Source organism: Rhamphochromis longiceps, linkage group LG4 (assembly GCF_057381845.1).
Source record: "Rhamphochromis longiceps isolate RC_006_pf linkage group LG4, R_longiceps_female_GT1.1, whole genome shotgun sequence".
Lineage (NCBI taxonomy): Eukaryota > Metazoa > Chordata > Actinopteri > Cichliformes > Cichlidae > Rhamphochromis > Rhamphochromis longiceps.
The window spans coordinates 37,870,231-37,880,363 of NC_140560.1; the positions used below are offsets into that span (position 1 = coordinate 37,870,231).

A 10,133-nucleotide genomic window follows, 5' to 3' on the forward strand; every position below is an offset into this window, starting at 1 on the left:
GGTCTTGAATTTCAGTCTTCTCTCTAAACACATCAGCCTGTTCTAAGTCTAATAGTTTATAAATGTGCAATCATAGTTATTTCATCCATTTAATTATTATTTTCTTCATAGTTGGTCTCTGGTTTTACTCCCACCTCCTCGTGGTTCTTCTTCAGGTGGATGAGTTCCTCCTTCAGAGACTCGATCTGCATCTCCAGGTCGGATCTCGTCATCGTCAGCTCGTCGAGGACCTTCCTCAGCCCAGCGATGTCAGCCTCCACACTCTGACGCATGCTCAGCTCGTTCTCGTACCTGTACAGCAACGAGCAGCATCGAATGAGTCATCCAAACCGTGGGAGCTGTGGGAGCTGGACCTACTTTACATCTCAGTGGGAAGCCTGGTGTGGATGGTGGGTGTTTTTTTGCATGTGGTCACATGAGAGAGTTTTAGGGTTACTTGCAAATATTTCTGGAGATGCTCAGTCCCAAACATCAGAACTCTGATCTTGGAATTCAGAATCCATCCTTTAGAGTTTCTTTGCTTAGTGGTGGATGCAGCTTAAATACTGAAGCAGTGCATTCGACGTGCACTAACCCCAGAAAATTGAAAGTGACTCACTTCATTTTGAAGTCGTCAGCAGCCAGCTTGGCGTTATCAATCGTCAGGTAAAGGGATCCATTTGTGTTGGTGGCGTCCAGGATCTAAAACAGAAGGAGGAAATATTCAGGCCTTAACTGTGGAGTGTTGTTGGGATGAGGATATCATGTGACAGGCGTGGCTCCCTGCCCCGGCCTCACCGCCAGTTCACCACCTGCTGCAGAAATGATTAACAAACAATAAGAATATGCAAAGTGCAAACAAATTCCCCCTCGTGGTTTCATGTACAACCAGAGAGGTGACCTCGGGTGTGGCCGCACCTGCAGGAAGTCACAGATCCTGCTGCAGGGCGCGTCGGAGAGGGGGGTCGGTTTCACGCACCTCCCGTGTTTCACATGACCTCACAGCTCTATTCTCTCTTTTGTGTCTCGTCTTAGTGGCATCTCACCAAGACGTTTCACTGAGAACGAACTCGAGCCAAAAACGTCACCACATATAAAAGTGCAACATGTCTGACATGGAAAACCATCAAGCAGCAGCTGAGCTCCGGCAGGACGAGCCGCCGCACGCCCTCCCCAGATCCTCCTCATGATACACTTTGGTATTTTCGCCATGTTTACAGATGAGAAAGAAGCTGCTCTCACCTTGTCCTGCAGGTCCTTTATGGTGGCGTAGTAGGCAGAGTAGTCGTTCCCCTCTACTTTGGTCTTCTTCTCAAGGAACTCCTTGATCTTCAGCTCCAGGTTGGCATTGGCCGTCTCCAGGTTGCGCACCTTCTCCAGGTAGGAGGCCAGGCGGTCGTTCAGGTTCTGCATGGCCATCTTCTTGTTGTCTGAGATATCAACGGCGTCGGCCAGCTCGAAGCCACCAGACCCGAGACCTGCGGCAGCAGAGGAGAAGTTCCTGGGAGCGCTTGTGCTGGAGATGCGGACGTTGTGTCCCCCGGCGCCGCCGTACATGCTGTCGGCCCTCATGGAGCCGGGGCGAGATCCTGAGAGACGGTAGGACAGGTTGGACATGCTGGAGACTTTTTTCTGCTCTGGACAGAGACGAGGAGAGAATGAACCGGAGACCAGCTCAAGCTGCTTTTATGCAGGTGAGGGAGGGATTCAGATACGGCCCCCGCCCCAGCGCAGCACTCCACCCATACCCCCACCCCCACCATGCCTCGGGGCAGGCTGAAAGGAATTTTGTATGTGCCTTTCGAAATCTACGTCCATACCTGAGTCTCTGAGGTGAGTGGGTGTCCCCCCCTCCTCAGATCTGATTCATCGTTTCAAACCGAAGTGTCCTCTCTTCCACGTCCAACGGATTCCTGCCATCGTGTCGCAGCCTGTCTGTTGTTTCTGTGTGTTGTTTTTGTGCCCTGCAGGCCTGCAGCTGCTCCTCCTCCTGCTTATTGTGCAACCAAACAATGAAACACTTTGTTCCTGGCCTGCATTCTGCCTCCACCTGCTGTCAGCAAACACGGAGGGACAGCGCTCCACACCAACATCAGGACAAGAACAACACGGAAAAACACGGAAACACGATTATCTAAGATATTCGTGTGACGAGGCTGTGATTGGTGTGTTTGTCACGCTACGAATCAGGAACTGCTGTTTGAGTAAATAAATGAAATCAAAATCTTCAGACAGTGAAGCATACGTCTGTACATGCTCACACTTCTTAATGTAGTGTTTCAGTTCAAATGTTTAATGAGGTTTATATTAGCCTGTAGTGCAAATATGGTCCCTGAAGGGTTTGATTCACCTCAAGGTCAAAGGTCAAACCTTCCTGTACTCTTCATTTTACTCGACAGTGACCTTCTTGTGTCATTAAATAAAAAACAAAAAACAAAAAATAAGGTGACAAACCACACTCCAAGAAATGCTGCGTTATTTTCAGCTGCTGGGTAAAAGCCGCAGGTTCGTGCGTCGGGTTATTGTCACCAAATACTGGTTCAGAAATCATGACTCAGGAGTCGGTGATGTGCCGGGTTCTTCAAGAACTTGACTACTTCTGTTGGGTCATCGGTCGGGTAGCTTTGATCAAATATTGGGTCAAAATTCCACCCAAGTGTTGGGTTGAAGATAAGCCTGAGAAGAAGCCACATCTTTCTTCACAAACTGCCTTTTTCAACCAAACTGTGACCTGATCAGATGTCACTGGACTTCTCCTCTACTATGAAATAAAACATGGTAAGAAAAAGTGAAATCTAGCAGTTTGAAAATTACAGGGTTGATAATTTATTGGTTTAATCTAGAACTTCACCAACTCATTAAACGTCTTTTAACAGATAACACCGGCTGTGATGAAGAAAGTTATTCTACTTAAAAAGTTTCTACTTTAAAGTTGTTCTTTGACATGAGGCTGAGGTTGTCAGATCACAGAACGAAGGCAGTTTGAGATTGGGTGCATTTGTGGGGAAAAGGTAAAAAACAGAAAAAGCCTACGATGACCTGGATGACTGATGACCTTCACAGACATTTGTAGTCAGCCTTCTGGTTGTCAACACACAGGCTGTTGTTAAAGGGTTAACCCAGGGGTGGGCAGTCTCAGGCCTCGAGTGCCGGTGTCCTGCAGATTTAGATCTCACCCTGGGTCAACACACCTGAATCACAGGATTAGTTCGTTACCAGGCCTCTGGAGAACTTCAGGACATGTTGAGGAGATAGTTTAGCCATTTAAATCAGCTGTGTTGGATCGAGGACACATCTAAAACCTGCAGGACACCGGCCCTCGTGGACTGAGATTGCCCACCCCTGGGTTAACCTGTCTGGGCTGAGAGTGTCGGCTGCACTCAGACCCTGCTCAGCTGATCTGCTCTTGCTACTCGGTGACACTGGGTGAAAGCAGCCTGTCATTACTTCACAGACGAAAGTCGCCGACTTAGTTGTCCGAACGATCGGTCCCGAGTACACAAGCTGTGTGATCACACTTGCTTATATTTTTTAAACTTATATCTATGTACATTCCCTTGAATGAAAATAAGAAACGTTATTCTTGATAACATTTGAGTATTGTGATGGACCGAGCAGTGAAGGAACGTCAGGCACAGGTTAGAGTTTTTTTTATTTGACCCTAAATCACACTTGGTTAAATCAAACAGAGAATTTAAAATCTCGGGCTAATAAAAGTCAAAGTAACAGAACTCTGGCAACAAACAACACTACTCACTCAAACTGACTAACCTACCTGAACGAGACGAAGGGCAAACACAGAAAGGCGTAGAAACATAACAAATTCCATTTCCCCCCATTATCCAGAGTAGTGGTATGACCCAATTTGCAGACCTCCACATAGGCTTGCTCCGCCCCTTTTCCACCTTTTCGCTCATCAACCAATGGACTGGGAGCAGCTGCCACTGAACTCAGGAAACAAAGAAAGATTAAATCATACATAACAGTGTAAACTAAAATGTGCACTCATTTTAGAGTACAGTGTTATGTGATTGGATAAGTCCATTCATTCTAAACCAAAACCAATTCTTTATTACCCTGTAAATTAAATCCTATATTTAACCTCCTAGGACCTGTCATGTCCACATATGTGGTTATTTAGACCAAAATACTAAATTTTGCTCTACAAGGGCCTGACGTCCACTTGCGAGGAAATTATACTGCAGCTGTTCTATTGTGTCACGGCAGCAGTCATGTGGTGGAGTTAAATGAGGACCCGAGATGCAAGAAACGGCGAGATGCAGGTGAGCGTTTATTCACAAAGGCTGAAATACACAGAAACGAGGGTGGCGAGGACTGCACGAAGACACAAACCTAAACTGGGGAAACTAATAAACCTGAACACACAACAGGGAGAGGAGCACGAGACACGGAGAAATACCAGCTAATGCAGAGAAACACAGACAACGTGACGAGGAGCACAGGAAGACACACAATATAAATACACACACCAGGTAATCAGGAAATGGCACACAGGAGGCGACACAGCTGGAACTAACGGACACGTCGAGACACAAACCTACAAAGTAAAACAGGAAGCTCACAGACTGTTTTACAACACAAACTCGGGGACACAAACGGAGCTCAGAGGACACACACAGGTAGGGCTGATACAACACTCAAGCACTAAACACAAGAACCAAACCCTAAGAACTAATAGCAACATCAGGATTAACACAAAGCACGAGGTGATGCCAAAAGGAAACACAAAACGCTGGGTCAAAATGACCATCATGACATACTGAAATGTTGAATGAATGTGTGGCTCTCATTTTTCGTAAAAACAAAAATCTGGTAAAAAAAAATCTGGTGATTCTTTGTTTTCACATTCATCGGGTCCCAGTCAGCCAAAATATCAAAGATACATTAAAAATGCTGCCGTGGAAGAGCTCGGGTCTCTGGAGAAAGACAGAAAAATGTGCGTGTTGGTAAAACCTCTGTCGTAACACTGATGCTCGCTATTACCCTGTGTGACTGTAACTGCAGCCATCACAAGTAGATTCAGTTATTCTAAAATTAACATTAAAAATGTTTTAACTTTAATTAAGTTTGAACATCCGTGAGGTTCACCTGACGGGACCTTTGGTTGCCAGTCTTGAAGAACAGCAGCACATCCACACATGAAGGACGGAGCATCCGGACACTTAATGGAGCGCTACAGAGAACGGCGAGCATTTCTTTGTGCATGAACGAAATCAGATATAAGTTTTTGTTGTTGTTGTGCACGCACACACACACACGCACACACACTATACTCTGTACACACCTATAATCTGTTGTTTCTGGCTGTTGGATAAGATCTCAGTTATAAATAAGTCGTTGTGTAACACGCTGTCATATCTCAGCTGCTCATCATCTTGCAGTAAAACCCGTCTGGAGGAAAATGTTTCCTGGGCGTCAGCACACTAGATGCCTTTAGTCCCAACATATCACCGAGCATATAGGGACGTAGATCGACCAGTAAATTGAGAGCTTCACTTTACCGGTCACTGCTCGTGTGGTCGACCGGCCAGTGTAGCCTGACCTGTCTCCCCAACGTGATGTTTGTGTATTGTATGTGCGGTCGGCACGGTATCATCTATCTTAATTACCCCTTCGGGATAAATAAAGTTTTTTTGACTTTGACTTGACTTTACATTCAGCTCTGTCGTCACGACAGACCGGTACAGCATCCGCATCACCGTAGCTGTCGATCTCCTTTCTCCCGTCACTTGTGAACAAGATCCCGAGATACTGAAACTCAGCACCTCTAAATCTGAGGCCATGGTCCTCAGCCGGAGAAGGGTGCAGTGCCCACTCCAGGTCAGGGACGAGTTCCTGCCCCAAGTGGAAGAGGATAAGTATCTCGGGGTCTACATGAAATCAGATTTTCAAAATTTATATTAATATTATATTAATGTAAGTTGGAGTAAGTGATGGTGATGTTGTATTTTAAAGACAACCCCTACAGCACAGCGTTGCCCCTGGACAACTAAGTTCTTTTATTTGACTTAAACGACGGCAGCCAATCAGAACGTACGAATAACTGTCAAATTTCAGTCCAGTTAGATGTTGGAGTCGCTATCAAGTCATTCAATTCAATTTTATTTATACAGCACCAAATCACAACAAATCACAACAAAAGTCGCCTCGAGGTGCTTTATATTGTACAGCAGATACAGAGAAAAACCCAACAATCATATGACCCCCTATGAGCAGCACTTTGGCAACAGTGGGAAGGAAAAACTCCCTTTTAACAGGAAGAAACCTCCAGCAGAACCAGGCTCAGGGAGGGGCGGGGCTATCTGCTGTGATTGGTTAGGGTGAGAGAAGGGAGACAGGATAAAGACATGCTGTGGAAGAGAGACAGAGGTTAATAACAGATATGATTCAATGCAGAGAGGTCTGTTAACACATAGTGAGTGAGAAAGGTGACTGGAAAGGAAACACCCAGTGCATCATGGGAATCCCCCGGCAGCCTACGTCTATTGCAGCATAACTAAGGGAGGATTCAGGGTCACCTGGTCCAGCCCTAACTATATGCTTTATTTATTTATTTATTTATTTATTTATTTTGCCTGTCCCGTTTGGCTCTTTTGCATCAGAATTGTTGTCTAAAGGCAAAGAAAGATGCCCAACGGATTTACTTTACCAAACTGACCATCCCAGCCTTGCCGTAATGGTCCATTTGATTCACCTTTTATTGTTTATTTTATTTTCACTTACTGAATACGGGACAGACTTGACTGGGGGGAAAGAGAAACAGCTGAGAAGAGGGACGGGGGAGAAGGGCAAAAAACAAAAACCAACAGTTTGAGCAGAAAAAAAATGCATATATCAATCACCTGGATCACCTGCTGAGAAAGAAAAAAGAAAACAAGCAGCAGAGAACAAGAGTAATAGAATAAACAACGTCACAATGATATATGGGAATATGACAGTAAATACTAAATGTTAAACATTATTGTGCAGCACATAAGATCAACAGAACACAGTGTGCTTTGAGGTAGGAGCCAAAAAGGGTGTAGTTTGTGGGTGTGATCACCCATGTGTACACCTGTGAGCATGGACGCGCTTGTTTTTTTAAAAGGTTCCTTCATGTAATGATCTGCTAGAGGGTGTGGGGGGGCCACAGCCCCGTCCTCCAGGGCATGAAGCAGGTATGGAGGAGATCAAAACTCCAGACATCCAGAGGCCCCCAGAACACAAGAGACCAAGGAAGACCAACAGAGGGGCAGCCGCGCCACTGTCTAACTATATGCTTTAGCAAAAAGGAAAGTTTGAAACCTAATCTTGAAAGTAGAGATAGTGTCTGTCTCCTGAATCCAAACTGGAAGCTGGTTCCACAGAAGAGGGGCCTGAAAACTGAAGGCTCTGCCTCCCATTCTACTTTTAAATACTCTAGGAACAACAAGTAGGCCTGCAGAGCGAGAGCGAAGTGCTCTAATAGGGTGATATGGTACTACAAGGTCATTAAGATAAGATGGGGCCTGATTATTTAAGACCTTGTATGTGAGGAGCAGGATTTTGAATTCTGGATTTAACAGGAAGCCAAAACAGGAGAAATCTGCTCTCTCTTTCTAGTCCCTGTCAGGACTCTTGCTGCAGCATTTTGGATTAGCTGAAGGCTTTTCAGGGAGTTTTTAGGACTTCCTGATAATAATGAATTACAGTCGTCCAGCCTGGAAGTAATAAATGCATGAACTAGTTTTTCAGCGTCACTCTGAGACAGGATATTTCTAACTTTAGAGATGTTGCACAAATGGAAGAAAGCAGTCTTACATATTTGTTTAATATGTGCGTTGAAGGACATGTCCTGGTCAAAAATGACTCCAAGGTTCCTCACAGCGTTACTGGAGGCCAAGGTAATGCCATCCAGAGTAAGAATCTGCTTAGATACCATATTTCTAAGCTTTTCAGGGCCGAGTACAATAACCTCAGTTTGATCTGAATTAAGAAGCAGAAAGTTAGCGGCCATCCAGGTCTTTATGTCTTTAAGACATTCCTGCAGTTTAACTCATTGGTGTGTGTTATCTGGCTTCATGGACAGATAGAGCTGGGTGTCATCAGCATAGCAGTGTAAATGTATGCTATGTCTTCTAATGATGCTGCCTAAGGGAAGCATGTATAATGTAAACAGAATTGGTCCTAGCACTGAACCCTGTGGAACTCCATAACTAACCTCAGTGTGTGAAGAGGACTCTCCATTTACATGCACAAACTGGAGTCTATTAGATAGATATGATACAAACCACTGCAGTGCAGTACCTGTAATACCTACAGCATGTTCTAATCGCTCTAATAGGATATTATGGTCGACAGTATCGAACGCTGCACTGAGGTCTATCAGGACAAGCACAGAGATGAGTCCACTGTCAGAGGCCATAAGAAGATCATTTGTAACCTTCACTAAAGCTGTTTCTGTGCTGTGCTGAGCTCTGAAACCTGACTGAAACTCTTCAAATAAACCTCTGCAGATGATCTGTTAGCTGTTTGACAACTACTCTTTCAAGGATGTTTGATATAAAGGAAGGTTGGAGATTGGCCTATAATTAGCTAAGACTGCTGGGTCTATGAAGATTAAATATTTTCAGGGTTTATATGATTTGTTTGTTTATGAGCAGCTTTCCTTTGATGGTGTCTGACAGCCGAGTTAAAACTCATCCACCCATCCACACACATGCAGTATGCTGGTTCATATTTGAGGGACTTCCTTGGATGCTTTTCATGTAGCAGTAAAACCGGTCTGCTGGGGATCAGCTTCAACACTGCAGGCAAATGTTTCCATGTAATCAGCACAATCACCTGACTTCCTTTTTCAGAGTAAGGAACATTACAGCGTGTAATTGGACTGTAGTGTAGTTATATTATTTATATGAAACATGTATTAATAAACACAGATGCGCTGATGTGACATTGTAAAAACGTAAAAATAAGAAAAAGTCAAGCAGTGCACACACGATTTGCAACCTCTGAATTTTACCTTTATTTTACACTTAGATAATGATAAGTATTGTTTGTCAGGGTAGGGCCTCCCTCAGCTCACTGTGTTGTGTCTCCTCCACACTTGGGTCTCGAGAGTTTGTTGCAGTCGTCAGAAACATGCTGAGTATAAATATTGTGCAACAAATTCTGGTGATAATATTTATCCCCAAAGCAGAGTAATGTAGAATCACTTAATATTAAAACATCTTGGACCTGAGCGGACTTCTGTTGGAGAGAACAATGGAGTAGGCCGAGGCACGTGCAGCGAGGGGGGTGGAGGGGGCTTGAGCACCTGCCCCTTTCCTCTCGGGTGCCCCAGGTGCCCTTTTCTTTCTCTCTTTTTTTAATGTGTGTGGAGTCCTGCCTGTGCCCCTCAACAAAAACATTTAATTATAAATCCTAATTTTGCTCAATAAAAGCATCTTGCTCGCATCAGTCACATGAGGACTTTTAACCAATGCTCGGCCTCGACAGCAGAGCACGTCGGTTATGAGCCAGGAAGAGCTTGCAAAGAGCACGCACATTTTTTTCCGCCTGAGCGGTGCGAAGCTGTAGGAGAAACACACAAATTAATTGGGAGCCGCAGACTGGTGCCACAAAAACCAGTAAGTAGTACAGCGTACACTGTAGACTACACCACACAGCAGTGTTACTATGTACATGTTGTTCAGTTGTCTTGTAGCAACTGACAAACTGAAACAAATGAGCGTGTGTGTGTGTAACCGGTGTGGTTCTGCGCTGTGTCTGATCCTGACGATAAAAGGTGAAAGAAAAACCTCCAAATAAATAGCTGGCTCGCTCCAGCTCCTACGACCAAATACAAACAGTGGGGAAGAGGGTTAGCTCAGCCCACCACAACTTCCAAGCTAGCAAGAATGATCTATTCATGCTAGCGATCACGTTCCCTAGAACACACATATGGCACACACGTACTACACATCTAACAAAAAACAGGCATAATGATGGCAATAATTGAACTAAAATTGCAATCAGAAACATCAGGGTGGCTAAATATGCATTATATGTGTGTTTTACAGTGTTGGAAAGAAATGACACCGACCGCTCCCACAGGGGGATTGTAGAAAAGGGGAGGGGCCAGAGGGGTGCACTGTATATATAGGGTTGCACCAAAGAAGAACAATGAGGAGGGG

The 10,133-nt window shown here is 44.8% G+C and overlaps 1 protein-coding gene across 1 annotated transcript in view; it reads right to left on the reverse strand.

Moving 5' to 3' along the window:
- LOC146672333 (keratin, type I cytoskeletal 50 kDa-like) overlaps positions 1 to 1,638 on the reverse strand; it is a 5,648-nt gene extending 4,010 nt beyond the window's left edge. The window contains exons 1-3 of the mRNA XM_085404913.1: positions 1,222 to 1,638; positions 599 to 681; positions 135 to 291 (exon numbers count right to left, since the gene is read on the reverse strand). Coding sequence (XP_085261039.1) covers positions 135 to 291; positions 599 to 681; positions 1,222 to 1,596 — 615 coding nt within the window. The 5' untranslated portion in view covers positions 1,597 to 1,638. The remainder of the gene's footprint in view (positions 1 to 134; positions 292 to 598; positions 682 to 1,221) is intronic.
- Positions 1,639 to 10,133: the final 8,495 nt, after the last annotated feature.